At 40.4% G+C, this 27,345-nt stretch overlaps 1 protein-coding gene across 8 annotated transcripts; it reads right to left on the minus strand.

Annotated features, from left to right (window-relative positions):
* Nucleotides 1–5,596: 5,596 nt before the first annotated feature.
* On the minus strand, nt 5,597–27,105 carry mbd3a (methyl-CpG binding domain protein 3a). 8 transcript variants are annotated; one of them, NM_212769.1, is given in 7 exon segments: nt 5,597–6,458; nt 12,803–12,984; nt 16,935–17,112; nt 20,562–20,652; nt 22,796–22,933; nt 24,444–24,600; nt 26,876–27,105. In NM_212769.1, coding segments are annotated over 6 exon segments (822 nt in total). In that variant the 5' UTR covers nt 26,986–27,105; the 3' UTR covers nt 5,597–6,458; nt 12,803–12,836.
* Nucleotides 27,106–27,345: the final 240 nt, after the last annotated feature.

Raw genomic sequence — 27,345 nt, forward strand, 5'->3', positions numbered from 1 at the left:
TTGAGCGTGAGCAGCGTGGCATAAACAGACCTAACGCCGAAACTATCGCGGCACTGCTGCTTCAGCAACGCTCCCGCCTCAAGGCTGATTTATACTTCTGCGTCAAGCGCACACATATGCTACGGCGCAGTCTACACGTTGATGCATAGCCCTACACGTGGCCGTCGGTGTCGCTGACGTGCACCTCTCAAAAAATGTAACATGTTGCAGCGGCGCGTAGCGCAAGCTCTGTGATTGGTTGGCTTGTTAGCGCTGACGAGTCTGGGCGGGACCGAGAGTCGCGCGAGCCCGATTGAGCGATTGTTTACAAGTGTGGAGTCCCGTGAAGGAGCTCCGGATGGAAAGTTTTGTTTTGTGTTTACCTCATAGTTAAAGTTGCTGCACGTCCGCCGGTTCCTGCCTCAAAATGAGCGAGTTTGAGCCACTTGTACATTCAGGAAGCGTTCAGGAAAAGCAAAACAGCAGCGAAGAAACTCGACACAGAGGAACATTTACACCTCACTGCCTACTAGCGTTTCGGAAGTGTTAATGCCGACCAACAGAGACAGCGCGCAGAAGAATAAATGCACAGCTACGCGTGTTGCATGCGCCGTGGGTTACGCCGGTCACCTGACACAGAAGTATAAATCAGGCTTCACTCTGCTTCTGCACGCGTTAATCTGTTAAAGGGTCACGAAACACCAAAACACATGTGTTGAGCTGTTGACAGTGGTATATGTGTCCCACACTGCTAAAAACACTATTAGGACACCTATATTTCACTAAAAAGTGTAAATTGGTTGTTTTTGCGTTATTTCAAGCAAATTCGTACTTCCTGTTTGAAACGAATTTTTGAAGCTGCGTCACGGTCATGACATAATAGCGTGTATTCCAGCGTGCAGACTGGACGCCTGTGCTAGAGTGTGTCTTATTACGTCTTACAGTGTGCTGCATTAACGCATGAGTAAGGCTTGGTTCAAACCAATCAGCGCGCTCTATTGTGCAACTTCATTAATATTCATTACTGTCACAGTGTTTACACGACAGAGACGCCACGTTGTGTTGGCAAAACAAGCGTGAAGTGTTGCTTTTATAGTTTGCTGCAGTGAAGTTTTGTTTTCATTTTCTCTCTGTGAGAGCGCAGCTGGAGTCACGTGTGGATTAACAGTGTACGCGACGCTCGACAACAATAACTTACGTGTCTAAGGAGGATTATTGTTTACCTGAGAGCTGTTCTCATCTGCAAACGCTGAGATCCGGATTCGCTTGTAGTCTCCTCTTAATAAAGACGCGGCTCTAGTTGCTGGTGATTGTCCTGTCTCTACAGATTTGGTAAGTGAGCGACCAGTGCTCTTTGTTTATTCAGTTTGTTCGTATCGAACTAAGTTAACTATTGCACCGAGTGTAAACATGTTAGCACCACAACCAAACTTTAACCTCGTGTAGGATTTTCACCGCATTAGTGACCGGAATAACACACGCGGCTTTCTGACACTGCCTGCCGTGTGCATCTAAGTTTCCGGGAAATGCAGAGGGTTTTTTTCTCTCATTCGCCGTGCGGTATCAAACATTGCATGAAAAATACACGCTTAGAGCAGCTCCTCGAATCAAATATCTCGTTTGTCGCGAGTGACATGAATGAATTCCCTGAATGAAAGAGCCAAACTGCAGTTAAAGTCCACCATTTAATCATTTGGCAAATAATTCGACTACAGATGTCCATGTAGGTTAAACACCATCACTTTCTTCTGTGTGTTTATTTTGACTCTGAAACTCGCGCGTGCCCAAATAGACACTCCCACACCCTCCCACTTTAGTTCCTCCGACACTCCCCCCTAAACAGAGCTGGACACGCCCACTTTTCTGACTTTTTCCAAAGTAGAGGTGTGAAAACACCCTGCTGAAACGAGGGGGTTTCATGGCCCTTTAACACAGAAGCCAAAAAAAGCACGCTCTGCTCTCGCCTGTGGTGTGAAACAGGCTTAACAATGCATTCAGATTTATCCTGCAGTGTCTCTCTATGCGGACACTTCTCCTGCGTTCTACATCTCAGATAATAAACTCACAAAAGATATGTGTACGTTTCATTTTACTCACATTCAGATGTTATTTTAGAGAGCAGGCTTGAGGTTCAGCTGTGTCCTCTTCATCTTCTGGCTGATACGGTAACAGCTACTCTGACTGACAGTGTTCACACAGCTCAAAGGCTTGTGCTATTACAAGTGTGCTGCTTTTCCTGCTGATGTGGAGATGATCACAGCACATTATGTTAGCTGACCAATCAGAGCCTTTTCAGAGGGGCTAGGAAATATGACAGTGGCTACGCCCGAAACCTCAAACTTCCATACTATTTAGTACGCTAAAATCAGTATGTGAGCCGAGTAGTGTGTCCGAATTCATAGAATTTAAAAATCAGTGTGCGAGAAGTACCCGGGTGACTTACTAAATCCGGCGAGACTCTGAAGTGCGCATCCCATGCATGCTGCGCTATTACATGATGCCCCGCGAGCGAATTCAAGAATGGGAGTCAATCAACGCAACTGACGCAGGTAGGTCACGTGACTATGACGAAATGGCGGATGTAGTAGGGCTGTGCAATTAATCGAAAATCCGATTTCGATTTTGCCTTCGAAAAAAAAGCACGAAAGACCGCATGATTCTTTGTGCCGCGCACACACAGAATTGAAGCATACAGTCAGTTCGTTCTCACTCGCACACTGAGACAAGCAGAGCGCAGTCAGCGCACATCTAAAGTCATCTTACCGTGAGCGCTTTAATAGTCAAATAGGTGTCAAAACGCGGTGTTTAGTGATTATTCATATCAACCATCATTTGTGTAATAAACAAACGAGTTGAGAATCAAAAGAGACGCGAAAGAGAAACTATTAAAGAGACAGCGCGCTATAATCCTTCTGCCACCTGTTTTTATGATTATTAATCAAACAACAACAGGAGAACATGCCTCACTAATCTTGACTGAAGGACTTTTGTAGCTAAAGTGTTTCTTTAAAGCACAGTTTGTTTTATATTTTTATTCTATTGTATTTATTTCTCAATCCTTTGCAGGGTGGAAAAAAACTGTTTGTATGCAGTTGAAGTCTGAATTATTAGCCCTCCTGAATATTAGCAACCCTTTCCCCCCAAGTTTCTGTTTAATGGAAAGAAGATTTCTGAACATAAAAGCTTTAATAACTCTTTTCTAATAACTTATCTATTTTATCTTTGTCATGATGACAGCACATAATATTTGACTAGATATTTTGTCAAAATACATGCATTCAGATTCAAAGTGCGATTTAAAGGCTTAATTAGTGTTATAAGACAGGTCATTGTATAACAGTAGTTTCTTCTGCAGGCAATCAAAAAATATATTGCTGTCGGCGCCAGTGGTGTAGTGGTTAGTGTGTCGACACATACACTCCGGTGCTCGCGGCGACCCGGGTTCGATTCCGCCTTGCGGTCCTATGCCGATCCTTCCCCTCTTTCTGCTCCCCATGCTTTCCTGTCAATTCTCTCTACTGTCCTATCAAAAATAAAGGTGAAAACCCCGAAAAAATTATTATAAAAAAAAAAAAAATATATATATATATATATATATATATATATATTGCTTAAGGGGACTAATATTATAGACTTGCTTGAAAAAACCTGCTTTTATTCTAGCCAAAATAAAAATAAAAAAGCCTTTCTCCAGAAGAAAAAAATATTAGAGGAAATACTGTTAAAATTCCTTGCTCTGTTAAACATCATTTGGGAAATATTTTTTTTTTTTACAAAATTCTCAGGAGCGCTAATAATCGTTTTGAATAATCGTGATTTCAATTATGACCAAAATAATCATGATTATGATTTTTCCCAAAATCGAGCATCCCTAGGATGTAGTAGATCCAAATTCCATTCATACTTTTCACATTCATACTGTATCTTTTCTAACGGCCGAGTAGTACGTTTAAATTCAAATGCAGCACCTACTGAGTAGTAGGCGGTTTCGGACGCAGCCAGGGGTTTTCATGTTAGCTGAGTAGCTGTATATAATCAAAATAAGATATATGAACAAATAACTTGATTTTTAACAAGTGGAGCATGAACACAGATTGCTTTGCTTCTTAAGCCTAGTTCACACTACAGGATTTTAAACATCAGCAGATCGCTGTGCCGTTCACACTACATGATTTGACTTTGTGTCTTTTAATCTCTGTGGTGTTCACACTACCCAACACTCTGTGAATGATCCACAAGAGGGGGGTCACACACTACATGATCTGACAACATCTCATTCCCCATCAGCTCATTCAAGCTACCAAACTACAGCCAATGACATTTTGAGGGAGGAGTCGTCAGAAAAGCTGAACACTATTGGCTTGTGTGCTGATGACATCACTGACAGCGTTTCAAGCTTTGGAGAAAGCATTTAAAAACATCGTCAAATCAGCTGATTTATCAGCGCATTAATCACTCATCTGCAAGGTTTGAGTGGATAGATACACAGAGTTTTTCATTTTTGTAATTTTATAACTCTTTGAAATAAAACTAACATATTTATAACACCCTGCCGGTTTCTAACTATCAGTGTATTTCCTTCTGAGATTGTTTTTTTTTTTTATTACAAAACAGTGAAGAACTGAGCATTTCTGCCTTAAATGACCATATTGGTTAAAATGACTGCATGCATGTCTGATACTTTTCACTGTGACTTTAAATATGTGTGCATTTTCTTGCCTGGCAACTTCCTGCTAACATAAACAAAACTTTCTGATGGCAAAAACATCAATTTACTTCAGATATCTTTCAAAACAGCAGATTCTGTGCTGTGAAATAGCTCCTGTTTGAAAGTGAAAATGAAAGCCAAGACCTTTAAGTGTTTTAGTATCTTAACTACATATTTATAGGCTGTATTACCAAAAAAGATTATATTTTTTAGGGTAATGTGTCATTAAATATGATGCCAGACATTCAAAGCTTAATTTTAATATCTCAATAATAGCTTTGAATGTAAATATGTTGTAACAATATGGCGTTTCATATGAGAACGGTCAGAATGAGCTGTATGGTAGTTCTAATAGTTACAGAATTCTAGTAGCACTGTTTATATAGCTTACTCTCATGTCTGTGTTAACACAGAATGAAGCGAGTGCACCGATGCCCATTCTGACCAATCACAGATGTTTCTGCTGAGCTCCTGAACACACAGGCGTTCAGCTCATGCTGATCTGCTCTCTCATTGGCTGTAGCTCGTCACTACATCTGACCACACGTGGGGCTGAGTCGGCCGACTGCTCTGGAATATTTAGCATGCTGAATGTTGGATTTCCGTCTGCGAGGTGTCGGCGACGCGTCAGCGAGCCTCGTTGATGCGTTGTTCATTAGTTCACACATAAAGAGCGGCGAGCGCCGAGCACCCGCAGAGTTCTTCCCGATCACAGCCCCATCTGTCGGCGAGCTCGTTAACTTCCAAATCGGGCTCAAATCAGGCTTAAAATCCTCTAGTGTGAACTAGGCATTACAAACACAACCAAGCCTTAAAACACACTCTGGACCACCCCTTTAAAGACTAATAAAAGAGTAAGTAAGTAATAATGTGAGTGATGTTCCGTTTTAAAGAGAAAACATGCATTAATTTACATATTTAAAGAGGTTTATTTTCCAAGTTTACAAATTAATTATCATCAACAAGGTTTATATCCTTGGACAAAATAGGGCAAAATATAAAAACACCTCACCTCAGATATGACCACACAATGCAGTCACTTCAAACATCAGGGTGTGTGTGAAAAGCATATATTAAATTAATCATCAGCTGTGAGAAAAATACGTCAAAATCAAAATCAAAACCGTCCACATTAATAACTCATACGCCATCAAGTCAAAAGCATGACATTTCCTATATAAACAAACCGCTAATCTCATCTCAGTACAAAAAATAACTGGACAAATATTAGAAAAGCTAGAAAATGACAGATTTGTGTATGTAGAAGGGAACAAATACAACCCTAAAAGCACCGATGTAGAAGCTTATGTCACTCTACGCTAGTAACATCGTCCGTTAGCGCCATTAGCATCATAACAAAAGCTAAAATATAAATTGAGCACCATAATTTGTACCAGCTACCACAAAACAACACCATCTCCGAGGTTTTAGTCATAATAACGTGGCATTTTGTGTGTGTAAAAAAACGATATCATGATCGGACAATTAGCTTATGATGTTCAAGCAGAAAATCTAAATCTCAGTCTATAGGACACACATGACGACGTTCTCAGTCACAAACGCATACAAAAATAGAGCAAACAACGCTAAAACAAGCCTGTGTGAGGGAAGCAGTGTGTGGAGTTTTATAAAAGTGTGAAATGTTGGGAGTACAGTGTTCACAGTTGAGCTGGAGAGGGTTTGTTTTCTGCATAGGGGTCAGAGGTCGTGTCCGACTGCGTCTTTGGGTTCATTTGGGTCGTCTGGGTTGTTCTTATTGCCACCGTTCAGCCTGAAAACAAAGATTAAGAGTGTTAGATTTACATTCTACAGTTGCTATGGTAACAGAACAACTCCAGTAATTGATCTGTTGTGGTGAATCTACAGTTGCTATAGTAACAAAACTACAGTAATTCATCTGTTGAGGCAATTCTACGGTTGTTATAGTAACACAACAACTAGTAATTGATCTGTTGTGGTGATTCTACAGTTGCTATGGTAACAAAACAACCACAGTAATTGATCTGTTGTGGTGATTCTACAGTTGCTATGGTAACAGATCAACTACAGTAGTTGATCTGTTGTGGCGATTCTACAGTTGCTATGGTAACAGAACAACTACAGTAATTGATCTGTTGTGGTGATTCTACAGTTGCTATGGTAACAAAACAACTACAGTAATTGATCCCTTGAGGCGATTCTACAGTTGCTATGGTAACAGAACAACTACAGTAATTGATCTGTTGTGGTGATTCTACAGTTGCTATGGTAACAAAACAACTACAGTAATTGATCCCTTGAGGCGATTCTACAGTTGCTATGGTAACAAAACAATCATGTGGAGTTAAATAACTCTAAGATGTTCGTTTTAAGGATATCTATAAGCTAGCGTGCTTCAAAACAGAAACACTTGATAATTTAGAAGATTATACAGTTGAAGTCTGATTTATTTTCCTCAGTTTCTGTTGAACGGAGAGAAGATTTTCTTCAACATTTCCAAATATAATAGTTTTAAGACCTTATTTCTTTTTTTAATAATTATTCATTAGGGGTTTTCACCTTATTTTTAGAGGTTTTAGAGACAGGAAAGTATAGGGAGCAGAGATAGTGGAAGGGTCGGCAAAGTACCTCGAGCCGGGAATCGAACTTGGGTCGCCTTGAACACCTCAGTACTATGTGTGGACACAATAACCACAAAGCTATTGGCGCCAACTTTTATAGGGGTTTTAACCTTTAATGGATAGAATAGGGGGCGAAGCAGTGGCGCAGTAGGTAGCACTGTCGCCTCACAGCAAGAAGGTCGCTGGGTTGAGCCTCGGCTCAGTTGCCGTTTCTGTATGGAGTTTGCATGTTCTCCCTGCGTTCGCGTGGGTTTCCTCCAGGAGCTCCGGTTTCCCCCACAGTCCAAAGACATGTGGTACAGGTGAATTGGGTAGGCTAAATTGTCCGTAGTGTATGAGTGTGTGTGTGTGGATGTTTCCCAGAGATGGGTTGCTGCTGGAAGGGCATCCGCTGTGTAAAAACCTGCTGGATAAGTTGGCGGTTCATTCCGCTGTGGCGACCCCGGATTAATAAAGGGACTAAGCCGACAAGAAAATGAATGAATGGATAGAAAAGTGCAGAGAATTGACAGGAAACAGTTGGGAACAGAGAGATGAGAAGGGTCGGCAAAGGACCTTGAGCCAGGAATCGAACTCGGGTCACTGTGAGCACGATGGTGCTGTATGCCGGTGCACTTAACCATTAGGCTACTGGCTCTGACAGTAACTCATTTCTAATAACTGATTTATTTTTTCCATGATGACAGCACAGGAGCATCACGGTGGCACAGTGGGTGGCACGATCGCCTGACAGCAAGGTCGCTGGTTCAAGCTCTAGCTGGATCAGTTGGCATTTCTGTGGGGAGTTTGCATGTTCTCCCTGTGTTGGCGTGGTTTCTCCGGTTTCTCCCACAGTCCAAACACATGCGCTATAGGGGAATTGAGTAAGCCAAATTGTCCATAGCTTGTGTATACATGAGTGTGTATGTTTCCCAGTGATGGGTTGCAGCTGGAAGGGCATCCGCCATGTAAAACATATGTTGAATAAGTTGGCAGTTCATTCCGCTGTGGCGACCCCAGAATAATAAAGGGACTACGCCAAAAAATAAGAAAATGAATGAATGAATGAATGGTGTTGGAGTATTATAAGCTTTACATACAACTTACATTTACATACAACTGTTATTCCAACAGCTTTTATTTACTCCATTCTTTTCTGCTGAATATTATTGAAAACACAATATAATATTGTATAATGTATACAACATACAGTAGTATACACATTTCCTCCAATAAATAATATAACGAATACAGGAGTCGTATATATACAGATGCATCAGAATACTGAAGCTACTAGCGAACAATGTTTATATATAATACTAGCCAATATGGAAGTAACTGAAACTGCAATTCATCGACTGGCCTTTGGGGGGCAGGCTCCAGGAACTCCAGATGTTCACTGACTGCTATGCTAAAATGGCCAATATTACAGGTAATAAAAACATGTTTAAAGCCTGCTGCAATAGATGGTTTTGGTGCATATTGCTAATATTACCCTTCATGACAACTGTGAGGGGGTGATTTTTTTTTTAAAACTCATCGGTTTCGTTTATATTAAGTCTGTATAATTCATGCGTGGCCACTTGAGTGACAGCTAGGTGTTGCTGCTCGCCGTCTCATCACCTCAGCTGATTCCGGCTGATTAGCCGCTGAACTCGGCATATACATTATATTTCAGTTGCCTTTTGGAATTATTTCCTACAATTATCAGATGATATGGCATGCTGTGTGTGCCGTCACGTAATGTGCCTTTTCAGCGGTAGTGTGGAAGGAGGGCTGCTCAGAAATGCTAGATGAAAAGCCAGAGTGGATTGTTTTCGTTCTAAAATGTCATTTAAAAACTAAAGATCTATAGTGTAAACGGGGCCAGAGTGTGTAGTTTTCTCAAGCTGATTTGGGCGGGGGCGGAGGATCGCGATGCCGGCTCAGCATCGTGGTGTCAGTCAGCCATCGGCAATGGACGATGGCATTGTCTATCAGCCCAACCCTAGTGTTCAAAGCACGCTGCAGTGCATGCCAGAGTGTGTGTATGTGTATGTGTGTGTGTGTGTGTGTGTGTGTGTGGTCATGTGATGTACGTTTTCAGCGGTATAGTATGGATGCAGAGCAGATCAGAAACGCTGGGTGAAACGCCAGTCTGGACGCGGATCGTTTTCATTCTAAAACGCTGTTTTAAAGCTAAAACGTATTAGTGTAAACCAGGCCTAATACACCGTTCCCTGTACTCATATCTAATTAAAAATATTATTGACATTAAAATGTGATTTTATCTATAATTCAAAAGCCATTAACATATGAATAATCAACATTATATTACTAGCATTGGCGGGGGGGACAGTGTGCGCAAAATGTATCTGAAGAACGAGGAGAGAGTTCGGGTGAGTTCGGAATATGAGACATATTTTCCTCACGCTTGCATATATATTTTTTTGCTTGTTAGTTTGATTAGTGTTGATTTTTGTATAACACTTGTAGTAACGGTGCTTATAAGTGCGCCTAAATTTTTTAAGTTAGGAGCACCGGTGCTACCAAGCAAAAAGGTTCATTTCGAGCCCTGAGTTAAGCTGCTTTTCCACTATCGTGCCAAACCGTTCTAAGAACACTTCGGTACGGTTACGGTTGTTTCTCCACTGAGCCTGGAACGGCGCGGCACGATTACAAACCGTTCTCGACCCGGAATTCTCGGCACGGTTAGACAACCGTGCTGAACTGTGCTGACAGATTCTGTGTGTTGACGTCGCGACTCGGTTGCTAAGCTACCACAGCTGGCTCAGCAGAAGCGCGCTAGTCATCAGACATCCTCAATAAACTACAGTACATTTAATATAAAATAATGATCCAGGTCTAAACGATACAGTTTGGAAAGGGTTTTAAACCATAGAGCAGTATATATAGCCTATCTGGCAGAGAAGTGAATAACTCATCACATTCTTACGAAGATATTTTATTCATTAAAGTTATTATTTCATTGACTTGAATACAAACCTACTTCGCCTGCCTGAATGTGAGTTTATTGCACGCAGCGCTGTATTCCACAGCACAAAACTCGCTCGGATCCGGGAGAGACATGTCAGCGACCTGCGCTGCTGACTTTTTTTTCCTGCTGCGCATCGAATAAAGCGAATAAAGCGAATAAAGTCACGCTTCACATCGTCGATGTCCAAATTCCACAACAACATCACCATATCCATGGAACACGAACTTGCAGACTCTTTTAACAACGAGGAAATAATTGCACTTTTTAATTCAAAGCCAGGACAGCTTGTTAATACCGGCGAGACCACCTGAAGGACGGCGTGTTCGTGTTGTTATGTCGGCTGTCCAAAAGACTTTGCTTGAAAGCTTTACGGAGCGGCACTGTAACTGTCCAAGGTACTGTTGTATGATTTATATTATAGCATATGCACTAATAAACAAGTCAAAAGAATGAATGAATTAAATAAATATGGATTCTTAAATGTCAGTATTGCTTTTACTCAAAAAATATCAATACGTTTTCACAAATGTTTTATAAAAATAAAATGAGCAATTTTTATCATTTCAGCTTTAGGCAATTAAATGATTCAGTTATACATAAGTTATATGACATTTATGAGGCATGTAACATGTTTCTGTGTTTTTGTTTTTTTGTTCTTGGTGATCTTTAATATAGCTACGCAAATATTTTCTAAAACGTCTAGTAATAATTCGCCTACAGCTTGTTAGTTAATTATGAACACAAAAAATAATTATAATAATAAAAATAAAATGATCAAAATAAAAAGATAATAGAGCAGCATTTTGCTAAATATAATAGTGCTTTATATGCTTTAAATCCTGCTATATATGTGTTTCATATTCGTTTTTATTTCACTTGCTGCATTCGTTATTTAATGTTTGAATAGTAAAACAAAAAATGTAATATATTTTATATCATTATCAACTTTTGCAGTGTAATTTAATTAATTGTTAAAAATGAAATAATTTATGTGCTGTGTTTTTATTAGTGAAAGTGCCCGCTCAACTTTCACAAGGCCTGTCCAAAATTATATTTGCCACTATAATGCAAATGCACTATTATTGTTGTCTTATCATTGTTTATTTTTCTGTTATGTTCAGAGATTTTAAATACTATTTATTTCCCCTCCAATTATTTTAAATCATCACGGTACATTTTGGTAATTTTCCCTCCAAATAAATTTAGCCAGAGCTGCGCAACGTATAGATAAATAAGGGTGCACATGTACCTATATTTAGCACCTATTTGATAGAGCGGTATAACAGTGTTTAGTCACATGGTTGCTTTCGCTTTTATGAAAAAAAAAAACTAGTTTCGGCTCTTATTTAACTTTAATTGAACAAAGGAAGCCGTTTACATTGCGTTACCAAGGCAACTACTGATGCGGTTTGTGTAATGTTTTAAAGAGCTTTGTCGCAGCACGACAGTGGAAAATGAAACCGTATCCGTGCTGTCTGGCCCGGTTTGGCACGGAATGGAACAGTTCTGTTTAAAGAACGATTCAGCACGATAGTGGAAAAGCGGCTTTAGTCAAGAAATCTGGATGTTGAGTTATATGTACTGATTTTTTATAAAAATGTGATGCGTTCAGCAGTCCGGACTATTCGCTGTATATATTGCGATTTATAAAAACAAATTCACCAGGTGAAGCAGCCCGTACCGTCACATATGCTATGGATTTTAAGGAGGAGTGAAAATGTTGCAGTTATGACAGAGTTAAATGTGTTCAGATGAAGAAAAAACCTGACGTAAAATCAATTGATCATGTTAAAATAACAGTTAATGTCTGTATTTTTACACATTTATTTACACGTTTGCAATACTGAGAGCAGGAAAAAATTGATATTGATATTTTTGCGATTTAATCTCTCGATGTTCGGGAGATTATATCACTCGTTTGTGGCCATTAAGAGTCCCGCAAATCCATACAGACTCCCGAAACGTCAGTGAGATTTGGGATGTCTGAATTCCCCGTTTAACAACTTGTGAGATGCGATCCAGCGGTACATCCTTGATAAACTGTGAAACGTGCACTGCTCACTGGAGTGCATGACAGTGTGTCCGTCTGTGTGTGTGTGCGCGTGTGTGTGTGGTCACATGATGTGCGTTTTCAGCGGACGGAGGGCTGTTCAGAAATGCTAGGTAAAGCAGGGTGTGAATCTGGATCATTTTCGTTCTAAGATGGCATTTTAATACTAAGACGTATCAGTGTAAACAGGGGCCTGAGTGTGTATTTTTGGCAAGCGGGTTTGCGACGAGGGTGGGGCGGAGGATGGCTGGCTCAGCATCGTGTTGTCTATTGCCCATCGGCGGATGGACTATCGGCTCAACCCTAATGCAGATCAGCCTCTTGTTGGAGACTCTTATAACCAAACTATGACCATATTTAATGTATAATAGGGGCTCTTTAAGGCTCTGTCAGGGATAAGATTGCTGTTCTGTGGTTGGTGTTTGGTTAATAGAACTTCATGGTTTTCTGTATCAGGACCGACTAAAAACAAATCTGATCTACGGCAGGTTTTAAACGTTGTAAGCTACCTCTCATCTGATTGGCTGTGTGTGTCTGTTCCAGCTATACGGTGTCCATCTCCTCCTCCGCGGAGTCTTCGCTCAGAGGTTTTTTGTCGTCTCCGGCTGCTTCCTCGATGTGTGCCAGCATGTCTGCCATCAAAGCTTCCTCCAGCCTCTTCCTCACGTTAAACACCAGATCTTCCTGCTTCCTGTGGAAGAGACCAGAAGCACACGTAAACATCCGCCATGATCTCATGCTGCAAAAACACACACTAAACCTTTCAGGAGTCAAATCGCAAAAATATCAATATCAAATTTTTTCCCGCTCTCAGTATTGCAAACGTGTAAATAAATGTGTAAAAATACAGACATTAACTGTTATTTTAACATGATCAATTGATTTTACGTCAGGTTTTTTTTTCATCTGAACACATTTAACTCTGTCATAACTGCAACATTTTCACTCCTCCTTAAAATCCATAGCATATGTGACGGTACGGGCTGCTTCACCTGGTGAATTTGTTTTTATAAATCGCAATATATACAGCGAATAGTCCGGACTGCTGAACGCATCACATTTTTATAAAAAATCAGTACATATAACTCAACATCCAGATTTCTTGACTAACTCAGGGCTCGAAATGAACCTTTTTGCTTGGTAGCACCGGTGCTCCTAACTTAAAAATCTTAGGCGCACTTATGAGCACCGTTACTACAAGTTTTATACAAACATATTTATTGCATTTAAAATCAACACTAATCAAACTAACAAGCAAAAAAATATATATGCAAGCGTGAGGAAAATATGTCAACGAAATCCCGTAATCACAAGAAAATAGATTTTTATAACAGAACTGAGTGATAAAAGCATACACGGAGCGCTCACCGGCCCTGCACACACTGCTGGACATGAATGAATCTGTTAACGGTATAACTGTGCTGTTCTCACGGGTGCTGTCTGATATTGCACTGATGCTTTTGACATATACTGCACCTTATTATATGCATACGTCATGTTAATAGCAGTACTTGTCTTTTCATGAGTAATGATGTTAGTTTACTCAGTGTAAGCCTGTTTGTGATGGTGTACGTGGTGTTAAATTTGACATATAGCTGCCTCTTGCACGGCGGACAGCATCTGCCGATTATATGAAGGATTAAACAGAAGCTCTCGTGCTAGATGTGGCAAACAGTTACCTGAAAATTCCATCCCACAGACTTCTCATAGCGGACTTGAAGCCAGTGGAAGTCTTTTATTCACTCTTGGAAAAGTGTAGATGGTGGATTAACATTCAGCACATGATCACTAGTAAGATGTGTCATTATTTGTAACTTTAGATGTCATGGTTTCTAAAACAAAATCTGTCAGTGTTATCTTCATTCTCATCTTCAGCGCTTCACATTTTCGCGGTAGTAGCTCTCTCTGTCATCCCAAGCCAGAAGGCATTGACTGAGTGATTGACAGCTGATATTTCAGTGCTAGAGCAGTGGGCCAATAAGAAGAGCGTGAAGGCGGGGCAAGCATTACGGACTTGTCTTTGTTTACTGCAGCAAGTTGACATGACAACTGTTTTAAACCATTCCCGAGCGCTGCGTTTCGCGTTTCAAGTGCAGAGATGCATTCTGCGTGAATGTCTCCTGAATCCACCCATGTGGTGAACATTTTGCAGTAAAAACAGGTCGCACACAACAATTTTTTGCACTCGCACAAATGCTCCCAAATATATTTTGAAGTCGCATAGGTAAAACTTCGGCCGCATATGCGATCAAAATGGTCGCAATTTCGAGCCCTGCTAACTGCATCTCTGTTTAATGTTTATCATCTTTTTTCCTTCATATTTATTTTGTGTTGTTGACGCCGATTTAATTTGATATTAAATTAATATATTGCTCGGTGACCCGCTGCCCCATGGATTTTAGGATTCTAAACAGGTTTCTATACACACACCGGCGCCATATCGCCCAGCCCTATTTGGAGATAGACCAGGGAAAAACAGTGTTATTTACAAGTTTGTCCTCCTGAATTAATAAAAGAAAAAAATAGATTGTGAGAGTTTAGCTGACGGGGTTAACGCAGTGGGCTCTGAACATCGCACTGTGAGTGAATTAAAAAAAGAAAGGCTCCGATGTAAAGGTGTAACATTTTGTAGTGTCTATTTAGGCACACCTCGTAGGAATAAAATAGTTGAGTGATTGTTGTGAGACAACAAAACTAAAGAGCACGGCAAACGGCAGCGTGAGTGGCGAAGCTCGTAAAGCGCATGGCAAAATGTTTTGAACCGTTCGGTCATGAAGTTGGCTCAAATCCAGCATCTGATGAAGTCATTCTTCTTCTTTCCCCCACTACATATTAGATGTTGCCTACTCTTCATCACGAGGAACACAAGTAGGAATCATTAATAAGTGTGTGTATTATGTTAAGTGCATTTGAGCATCACATATTATTTGCACATTAATTGAATGGAAATGATTAACGTATGCAAATTCATCTTCAGATGGCGCCTTTATAGCAATGTGCGTCTAGTCGATCGCTCTGATTACTTTGGGAAAACCGGCGATCGCTGAAAGTTGCGGTTTAATGTTTGGCTGGTCAACTGCATTTTATGGAAACCTTATAGACCTGCTAGACATACGGATGAACCCGTCTCATACAGCTGCCATTGCACGGCTCATGCTGCGTTCACAGCAGACGCGGAAGGCGCGTCAAGCACGAGTGATTTACATGTTAAGTCAATGCAAACACGTGAATAGACATCCTGCGGCGCGATACAAATTGAGCGTTGATAAAAATTGAGCGTTTTGCGCATTTGACGTGCTTAACGCGGGTTTCGCGCAAATCAATCGAGTTCGAAAATCTGAACTTTAGCGGACATTCGCGCCGCGTTAACCAATCAGGAGATTGCTCTTGTGGGGGCGTGATTGTGACATATCCCCTGTTGTGGGAGTCCCAGAGGAAATCCTCCAGCCAAAACCGACAACAGTTCATCAAACTGGGCTTGGCTCAGTCAGAAGCACCGCTGAAAGCCTCCATCATCCAGGTTAAGTTTCTGGAGGAGTTTATGAGCTCACAGAGCTGGTTGCATCTCTGAAAGGATGTAGTGGACTCAGACACGACCCTAAACGTATCGACTCTGTACACTGTTATTTTCTTCATAAAATCCATGTTAGCCATTTAGCTATGAAGCTAGAGTCACGGGGCAGACAGAGGCCCTGCCCATTACGCGGGTCCGCGTCTGTTCTGAAGTGAATTTGACGCGCGAATGAAGCGTGTAAACTCAAATGTTCACGCTGCAATTTACGCCCGAATATCGCGATTTATCTGCGCGTTCCACATCTGGTGTGAACAGCGTCAAAGAAACTTTGTAGTGCGCAATTTAACAAAATTGCTTCTAGGAGTTGCCAATGGAAATAAAACGAACACACATAAGAAATGCACGTACGGCAGACATGAAGCTGGCGTGGTCCAATGCACATTCTCACGTTCATTTCATCGTTAGTCAATCCAAACGTGAGCGTGAAACCTGAAAGTGTTTGTGCCTACGCAGCATTGATACAAGAGGCCCCAGATGTTTTTCAACTAGGTCCGCCTGGAAAATGCACGCATGTCATATGTGTGCTGCTTGATCAACATGTGCACAATGCTCCCATATGTGCATCGTGCAAGTCGCGCGCCTACATTGGAAATGACAAACTGACACCCTAAGCTTATTGACACTGCTTCCAAGACGCGCGCTCAGCAGCCACATTGTTATAAAACTACATCACCTCAAACCGAAACTTCATATCGGCTCTTTTTTTTTTTTTTAATCTATATTGACAATGGTGTTTGGTCAATAAATAGCGATAAAGATTTTATAGACAATCCCTAATATATGATGTACCAAAATCACACGAGTGCCAATTTCACACCAGTCACATACATAATGAAGCTTTTCCTCATTAATGCAACAACGTCAAATAAAATTAAATCTGTCATGTATTTATGATTTGAGATTTACTCTAAATGTCACATCCATATCACTGAAATTGCTCAATGTCAAACCTTTCCAATATCATGTAGCCCTATCCCAGACAGCAGTGTAATATTCTGCGATAACAACCTCCTGATGTATTTTATCCCTCATTGATTCATAGATTATGGGCCTGTGTGTGTGTGTACCTGATGTCCTCATCGGTCACCATGAAGGATTTACAGAGCGGCTGTGTGGTGTTCAGCCAAACGCCAGGGTTTTTTTCCACAGCGGCTGACAGCTGACCAGTGATGGGGGCCGAGCTGGTGTGCAGAGCGCTGGCCAGAGCCGAAAGAAGAGTCTTATCTGAGTAACCCGGACCCACACCTGCACAAGAGGAAAACGACACTTTAATAAATCGACTTTATTTCTGGTAGAGCTGTACGAGAATTGGAGAATGGCAGACTTTGTCTTTTATTAATTGAGTTCGTTACGTTCAGACACATCGCTTATCCGTGCTGCAGTGTTCACCTAAGTTTAAAATCCTCCAGATTACAGGCAGGACTAATGGTTGGAATAAACAGGGAACGAGACCTGCTACTGCTATTCACTGTGTCTGCATTCAAAGCCGGGGATTCAGGAGAAGTCCTCCTCATTTATAGTGTTTATATAAACATGATTATACTTATAATGATATAACAAAATGCGGTTATATATTATACGAAAGTATGAATAGCCTATCATAGATGTCAGCACTAAATTGCTCACGGTGCATTTTAACTTCGTAAACTATAAAATCATGTGTCTCCTCACATAAGCCGCATTTCCACTGTCAGGCCAGTGCGAGCCAGGGCTTTTATCGGGCCGGGCCAATCGCCCGGGAGGTTGAGCAGTGAGGCCGAAATCATCTCAGGTTTCCACTGTCGGGCTAGTATCTCGCAGCGAGTCACGCAAACCCCGCCCCCAGATTATCCCCTGAATCAAACGTCACACAACCCGCCCACTTCAGCGGGAAACAGGCAGACAAAGCACACCATATCATTATCACGAGACAATTTAAATTAAAACAACCGAAACAAACAAATGACACGTTACTGTACAGCAGTACACTATATGTCTATACGCACAGGCATGTGTGTTCTCATTCACTATATTCATATACTCATCGACCCACTGTTGTCATTGAACATCGAGGGGTCTTGCCACTAATGGAGGGACCCAGCGTAGTGAGCGCACCATCCATAATATAACACCACAGAAATTCTCCGTTAATAACTCTGTATAAAATGTATTTTATAACATCCTCATTTAGATAGACGCTGTCAAACATTCAGCCCAAATGCTCCAGAGAGACCAGAAACATGACTTTTTTTCTTATAGGCTATATAATACTAAATACGTGATTCCCCTTAATTTAAAGATGTTGCTTATACCTTAAGTAAAGGAAAGTGTTCAGTATTTCAGTGCATCAGAGCAAGTAATAAAATATCGCCTATATTTTACCCTTTTTAAGTTTTATCACGTCATATAAAAGCTTGTTTGAGGACACAGAACACATTTTGTATTTGCAGTTTTCCCCGATGCGTCTGTAAAGTGGCGCTGCGCAGCTGGATGACAGAAAAAAGGTCACTCGCCCCCAAAATGCTCTGTTTGAACGCTTTGACTAATATCATCGTCTCCAAATACTTAATAAATAACATTTCAAACCCTCTCCGGTGTTTATTGTTTTTAGAAAATATCTAAAATCTTTTTTTCAGACAGGCTTTTGTAAAATGAAAGTTTAATATGGCTTTAAAACAATTTAGGTACTATATACAAATCAAACTGCTATAGCTAGCTTTTGTTAGTTTTATATTGGTTTATTTATTTAATGTGATTTTATTATTTCTGATATTTGTAATTCTTTAAATTATTTCATTATAGCTTAGGCTACTTTATCAAGATATGACACTAATATGACACTTTTGAGCCTACAAAAGTGGACACGTAATTTGTAAAGTTTAATGTCTTTCTGTTGTATTCATATTGTGTGTTTTCTCCAAAATAAATAAAAAAGGAAAAAAGCTGCGCGGCATCAACAGAGCTATGAAGGGAGCGCTCTATTGCTCGGTCTCACATCCACATGCAGGCATCTAAACACCACAAACACACCTTTTAAACTTGACAAAAACTCTTGAAAACCTTTACTGTCTTTAATATGGTGTTTAATATGCTGTGTCTTTAATATGGTGTAAAGATTATTATGCGTTATTGAAACATCAAGGAGGACGCAGCAAAGAATGTCACTTATAAATTAAAACTTCTTTATTATTTCATGCAACACCCTTACATTTAAAAGGGAAACATAAGGGCGATATGCAAAAAGACCCCAGCCTATAAGGCTAGATGTTTTCTTTCCCTTATTTATTAATTTATTAATATGTTTGGCGCATGTACTCGTGTGCGATCGGATAACTGTGCCTGCCTCTTCTTTCACTCCGCCCCAAAGCCCCAGCTGGCCCTCTTTGGCCCAAGGTATTCGGCGGGCCAAATAAGGCCGGCCGCTGGCCCCAAGAAAGCCCCGCTTTGGCCCGATTAGGCCCTGGAAGTGACAGTGGAAACGTGACTGGCCTTGGCTAGCTCGCTTTAGACGTGACAGTGGAAACATGGATATTTTGTATCTGATTTTTTTTATCTTGAGCTGGTGAGCCCACTGACAAAAGCACTTCTTTCTCCCCTGCACTGCCGGCCATGCCCACTCCTCCCTCTGCTCTCAGAGCTCCACGCATCTCTGAGCACTTTTTGAAAAAAGTCTGAGGTAGACTTGAACCGATAGAGGGGGGTTTCATGGTCCTTTAAAGGGTCACGAAACACCAAATCACATGTGTTGAGCTGTTGACAGTGGTATATGTGTCCCACACTGCTAAAAACACTATTAGGACACCTATATTTCACTAAAAAGTGTAAATTGGTTGTTTTTGCGTTATTTCAAGTAAATTCGTACTTCCGGTTTGAAACGAATTTTGGAAGCTGCGTCACGGTCATGACATAATAGCGTGTATTCCCGCGTGCAGACTGGACGCCTGTGCTAGAGTGTGTCTTATTACATCTTACAGTGTGATGCATTAACGCATGAGTAAGGCTTGGTTCAAACCAATCAGCGCGCTCTATTGTGCAACTTCATTAATATTCATTACTGTCACAGTGTTTAGACGACAGAGACGCCACGTTGTGTTGGCAAAACAAGCGTGAAGTGTTGCTTTTATAGTTTGCTGCAGTGAAGTTTTGTTTTCATTTTCTCTCTGTGAGAGCGCAGCTGGAGTCACGTGTGGATTAACAGTGTACGCGACGCTCGACAACAATAACTTACGTGTCTAAGGAGGAACATTGTTTACCTGAGAGCTGTTCTCATCTGCAAACGCTGAGATCCGGATTCGCTTGTAGTCTCCTCTTAAAAAAGACGCGGCTCTAGTTGCTGGTGATTGTCCTGTCTCTACAGATTTGGTAAGTGAGCGACCAGTGCTCTTTGTTTATTCAGTTTGTATTTTATTCGTATCAAACAAACTATTGCACCGAGTGTAAACAAGTTAGCACTAACAAAATAGACACTCCCACACCAAGGCTCTTTTCTTCCTCCGACACTCCCCCCTAAACAGAGCTGGACACGCCCACTTTTCTGACTTTTTCCAAAGTAGAGGTGTGAAAACACCCTGCTGAAACGAGGGGGTTTCATGGCCCTTTAATGTTAATACATGAAACAAATTTGATAAATAATAATAAATAATAAATACAAAGCATTACTGATTTAGATTTTCAGCCAAATGCATCTGTGACTGGTGTGCATGAGAGATGCTCACCTTGCAGCCCTTTGGGCAGATCCATGGTCTTGACCAGCTCCTCCGCGATATCAAACGCATTGAGTCCACTCAGCTTCTTCTCCCAGAACAACTGTGAAGAAAACAAGTCAAAGACATCATCATACTGCAAAAAAAAACAACCTGTAAGTAATAATCACATTTGTGATAGAGCAAAAGCTGCGATTGTCTTGCACATCATATCGAGGAGAGTAAATGTTTCTTTCAGGATTGAGTCAAACAGAAGAACCAAATGTGGCTGGTGAAATAAGTATTGAACACATTGGAAATATTATTCATAACGGAGCTGTTGACATGGAATTGAAGCGGATTTTGGTAAAAACCTAAACAATAAAAATAAAACAAAACAAATTTGTTAAATGAGTTCAGTGAAAGAGCACAAGGGAAAATTACCGAACGGTGTTTAATACTTCATATAAAACACTTTTTTTGGTGCAGCAGCTTAAAAGCCGCATCTCAAATGGAGAATGAAGCCTCATGCATTGTTCAGGTGTGAGTTTCACACAGGCTTCAACAGAGTGTCTAAGGGCGTACTCACACTATGCTATCCGTACCGTGCCCAGGCCTGTTTCCCGGATCGTTTGAGAAGTGTGAGTGCGCTGAATCGGGCTCAAGCACGGTTCACTTGGCCGGACCTGGCCCGGTTGGAAGAGGTGTGCCTGAGCGCGGTTCACTTGGGCTTTAGTGTGGTACGCTTGTGTGTGAGTGCAAAACGCGCCAAAGCCCAAAACTGAAAGCGAGACGTGACTTTAGGGGCCTGTTTCATATGGCTTTATTAATCATTCTTACTGTTCAGTGAACGCAAACTGCCGTAGTTTATTAAAGACGCAAACTCCTCACAGCACGACAGCTGCACCTTCAGCAGACCTCCTAACTCCTGCAGCACGAGGGCTTTATGATTGTTTATGAGCGCCAAAAGTGGCGGATCTGTTCGGCGAAATATCTGACTGCGTGTCACCGCATCCCTAAGGACTGTTTGGCGAAATATTTGACTGCATATCAAACGACTGACACGATATAACTAGAGAAATCTCCACTGTGCTGAGTGAGAGAGCGCTTCTCACTGAAGAGCGCAGCAGCGATGACGTAAGCGTGCCGAGGCAAATTTGTGGTGTGAGTGCTGGCCGTCGGGGGAGACGGGAGGGGGGACAAGCGTGCTTTGGCCCGGTTCGAGGCAACTGTACCTAGTGTGAGTACGGCCTAAATCTTGATGGTTCTGTGGGTCTCGTCTATCAAATCTGAGCTTTATTCTGTATTCTCTATTGGATTGGAGTCAGGTGATTGGTTGGGCCATTCTACAGCTTGATTGTCTTTCTCTGAAAGCATCTGAGAGTCTCCTTGGCTGTGTTTTGGATCATTGTCTTGCTGAAATGTCCACCCTGGTTTCCTCTTCATGCTCCTGCTAATGTAGATGTTGGACTGAAGCAGCTGATATTCATTTACACTGAGGAAGGGCAGAGGCTTGCTGAAGAACTACTGAGAGATTTCAGCTGCTGTCTGGGCTTTCACTGCCCAACTACACCTCCCTTTCTTTATGTGCTCAAATTTTTTTTTTTCTGCGTTGTTTCATTTTATTACGCATAACTTCATTTGTAAACTAATTAGATTTGTTTTCTTCGCATACATGGATTTATTTGGTGGTTAATCAACATCCGATGAACAATTCAAGTCAACGGCAACTTTAGAAAAATGTTTTCTGAGAAAAATGCTGACGTGTTTAATACTTATTTGTGTCATGGCTTATTGGAATGCTCTTATGAAGTATGTCAGCTGCTTTATTCTGTTGAAGACCTACACCTCACAGAAGGACCGGCTTTAAAAACCTGACTGAAGCTGTAAAGTAAGCTCAGTGAAAACGTCATTATCTGTGGAGTAATTTGATTAAATCTAAGAATGTTGGAAATCTGCAACCACTGACTTCGATAGTAGAAGCAAATACTACAGAAGTCAATGGTTACTAGTTTCCAACATTCTACAAAATATCTTCTTTTGTGCTCAACAGAAGAAACTTTAACATGTTTACAACTGCTTTAGGGAGAATAAATGATAAGTAATTTTGTTTTGTTTTTTTGGGGGGGGGGGGTTCAGGAAATGTGCTAAATGTTATGGAGGAGGGGGGTAAAGGGTGAGTACATGATGATAAAATCTACTGTTTTTTCAGTTCTTCCATCAAGCGATACAGCAGACATGGGTGTGAGATATGGATCCAGATTCACCTGTCTGGGCTGCTCAACAGCTTTCTGGGGGTCCGTCTTGACTTTATTACTGGGGTGATTGGTGACTTTAGTGACGGGCTGTTTAAAGATGGACGCCGTCTGTCGAACTGGCAGAGACGTGTTCAGATCCGGTTTACCCTGCAGAGAAACACACACATTTTCTATTAAAACAAATCACCAACAGATCAAATATTACCAGTGTCTCCCAACCCTAAATGACTATATAGATGCAACTATTGAAAATCATACAAATGCACACATACAAATTCACTTCTGTAGTCAACCTAAAGAAGGATATATTCCTAGGAAAATGGAGGAAATGGGCTGAAAATATTTTAGATAGAAGCTCTGATTCTGTTGCTGTAAATAAATAGAAGATGCTTAACCATGGTTTCCGCTACATTCATTCTTCTATGGCGGGGCGCCACCCCAAAATCCATCCTGCCACGGCTACATTACAGCTTCCCATACAAAACATTATATATTTTTTTTAATAGCGGATAATAATTGCATCAAAAGGTATTAAAAGGTAAGTGAATTATAACAGCGTGAACTTTTCTGTATTCGTAGTAGCGCTGTGAATTATTTGTTTAACCCTTTAAAGCAGGTCGCACACCAGAAGCGCCGCTCGGCGCCGCGACACGGCGCGCACATGACAGTTTAAAGTATCGCACACCAGACGCGCACATTCGAATGATATTTAACATGAAACTAATCAGATGGCGCTCTGTGGCGCGGCTGAAAAATGAACTGCGTCCTGAGTCGTCGCCGGGCGCCGCCGACAGCCGCCGACTTGCGGCGCCGGTGTGTGTATCCTGATAGAAACCTATGTTTAGAATTCTAAAATACATGGCGCTGCGTGGCGCCGAGCGGCGCTTCTGGTGTGCGACCTGCTTAAGGTGATGTGCCGACTGAGTGACTGGCTGACAGGTGCGTGATGCGTAAGGCCAGCAAACACGACGTATAGCCGTTTCACTTTATTTTAGGACGAATTAATGCCGTTCTGTAGGTCTATTGGAGACTTTCATAAATATTCCTAGCAAATCTAATAAATGTTGGAGACATACTCACTACATAACTGCACAAAATCGCACTCAGCAGGGTTTATTTGAGAGCGCACAAGAAGATCTGCACGCTCTTGAAGTGGCTTATATTTGAGGGGGCATGCAATATATATATATATATATATATATATATATATATATATATATATATATATATATATATATATATATATATATATATATATATATGTATATTCAAAATGTATTGTGTGTAATACCTATAAGAAAGGTGGTCATTTGAGATTATTCTGGGAGGAATTATATTGGGATGCACATTCCTACCCCGGATGTAACGTGTATTTATTAATTTTTTTATTAAAGATTATTTTCTTTTGATTATTATGCTATTTTTCTTTTTATAATTCACTAAATTTGAGCAGTATGTATAGTTAGTACACCTGACAATAATGTATGCAAACTGTATGTCATTTAAGGTCACATACTGAGATCTAAATGTATCTTGAAATATTCTTTAACTGTCCTCAAGTAAATGTTAACAACAAACATAATAAATATAAATAAATATATATTAAGTGTTTGAAATACACCTTTTTTCATGGCAAGTCTGCGTGTATTAAGCTGACCTTGTTCTGGCTGTGATCGGAGCGAATCCTCTGCCTGTTCTTGTTGAGTTTGCTCATCAGCATCTTCCCCGTGCGGAAGTCAAAAGAGCTCAGATCCATCGACTTCCCCAGGTATCGCACCAGCTGAGGTTTGCTCCGGAACTTCTTCCCTGTTGGACTAAGAAGGAAGAGAAAGTTCAAGATGTATTCCTTATTTACCCCAATGACACTGAAAACACTGAAGCCTGTCAGACACAACACACACGTTCACAAATAACTCTGCTGTCAAAAATGAGATGCACTAGTGCTGTCAAAAGGTTAATAGCATCCAAAATAAAGGTTGTTTTTTTTCGCTGTATATAAATTTTTTTTAAATAAATAATCATATAAGATTTGTATTAGACATAAATATTTAATTTATAAATATATATAATTTCTTAAATATAAAAACAAATAAGACTTTCTCCAGAAGAAAAAACATTATCAGACATACTGTGAACATTTCCTGAATTTTGTTAAACATCATTTGGCAAATATTTAAAAAGGAAAAAAATTAAAGGGGACTAATAATTCTGACTTCAACTGTATTCTATGTATATACAAGCTTTTATTTTGGATGCGGTCAATCTTCTGACAGCACTAATTTACACAAATAAAAATATATAATTTTATATATATTTAAAAAAAACACAATAAATAAATATATTATTAATCTACCATAATCTCTAGATTTACTAGGTATATGGGGTTGATTTGTATTTTTGTAAAGGTCTGAACTTATTATATATATATATATATATATATATATATATATATATATATATATATATATATATATATATATATATATATATATATATATATATATTTATTTATTTTTTTGCCAAACTTAGTGGTTTATAGCTTTATTTGTTTTTGCTTTTTTTGACAATTGGTTAAAATAATAAATGTTTTCATTTATCATGTTTGAAAACAGCAGGAGTTATTTCAGCAAATATACATTTCTTAACCATTCTGAAGACTGAGATTATGTTGTCTATAAACATTTTATGAGGATGGATGGATGGGTGGAACGACAGATGAATGGATGGAACGATAGAAAGATAGACAGACAGGAGAAACAGATAGACAGACAGTTAGACTGAAAGATATAGGCATATATGATAGATAGACAGACAGACAGACAAGGATAGATAGATAGATAGATAGATAGATAGATAGATAGATAGATAGATAGATAGATAGATAGATAGACAGATAGGCAGACAGATAGGCAGACAGACAGACAGACAGACAGACAGATAGGTAGACAGACAGACAGATAGGCAGACAGATAGATAGGCAGGCAGACAGACAGATAGATATAGACAGACAGACAGATAGGCAGACAGACAGACAGATAGGCAGACAGACAGATAGACAGACAGACAGGCAGACAGATAGACAGACAGATAGGTAGACAGACAGACAGGTAGACAGACAGACAGATAGGTAGGTAGACAGACAGACAGATAGGCAGACAGATAGGCAGACAGACAGACAGATAAGCAGACAGATAGACAGACAGACAGATAGGCAGACAGACAGACAGATAGGCAGACAGACAGATAGACAGACAGACAGGCAGACAGATAGACAGACAGATAGGTAGACAGACAGACAGGTAGACAGACAGACAGATAGGTAGACAGACAGACAGATAGGCAGACAGATAGGCAGACAGACAGACAGATAAGCAGACAGATAGACAGACAGACAGATAGGCAGACAGACAGATAGGCAGACAGATAGATAGGCAGGCAGACAGATAGATAGTCAGACAGACAGATAGATAAAAATATGATATTTAGAAAATAAAACGAATATTAAAATTAGCAATTGGTCTCTTAATTTCGTCAAGAGCTGTACACAAAACTGTGCCACAATACAGTATCTGTGTAAAAGATCATTAGGTTCAAGATTATATGCTAACTTAATATCTACATTAAACACAGTGAATATTCAATATTTCAGCACGTCCCGCTACTGATAATGCAGCGAATATTAATGAATCACAAACTTCTGCAACTCCTGCATGTCTAAACTAAACTAGCTACTCTTTATCAGTACTACAGCGCAAACTCCACTATAGTCACACTATAATGAAGCATTAATTCAGTGTCAACTGGCACAAAACAACAGGGAAACCAAACCAACAGACACAACCAAACAAAAACAATGAGTTAGCTAGCATGCTGCTAACGCGGATTAGCGATCACCGCTAACTCACTCACACGACACTACATAACACGACCAGTTTAACAAAAGCACAACAAAAACAGCAATAATCTGCAATAATAACCTACTATAGGAGTCGCTTAGCCAAATGAGTTCGAACTAATGATAGTTAAGTAATGGAAAAGGCAGTTTTTTTGTCTTTGCTCTCTGGGCTCAGGCTAATCCCGCTGCAGTACCTAAAATAATAGACATCACTTTTCCCCGCGGACAAGCCCGACTTTCTGGTCACTTCTTCCATTTTCCAACCATTCGGGAGAGCCGAGCACTCCCACCTTTTCCTCTCCATGATTTTCCCGGAGTCTCTGGAAGGAGAATCGGTGGATATTAGGGGTTAAGAGCGGCCGCGCGCTGCTCTCTATCCAGCACACCTCACGAACTCTGACTCGCGAGTCTCCGAGTCAAACGAGTCGACTCGCAGTTCACTCACCTGCAGTCATGAAAAACCCTCATGCTTCATATCGGTGCACTTCGAAAAACAGCAGAATGTTACTGTACAGAAACAAAAAGGTGAATCTGCGTTTCGTCAAGTTATAGTTTAGCGATAGTGACCCGTGGAGTTACTATTAATCAGTTACTATTATTAACCAAGGGTCGCCACAGCAGAATGAACCACCAACTTTTTTTTAATTTTTTATTTTTATTAAAG

Source organism: Danio rerio, chromosome 2 (assembly GCF_052040795.2).
Source record: "Danio rerio strain M-AB ecotype USA chromosome 2, GRCz13ab, whole genome shotgun sequence".
NCBI lineage: Eukaryota > Metazoa > Chordata > Actinopteri > Cypriniformes > Danionidae > Danio > Danio rerio.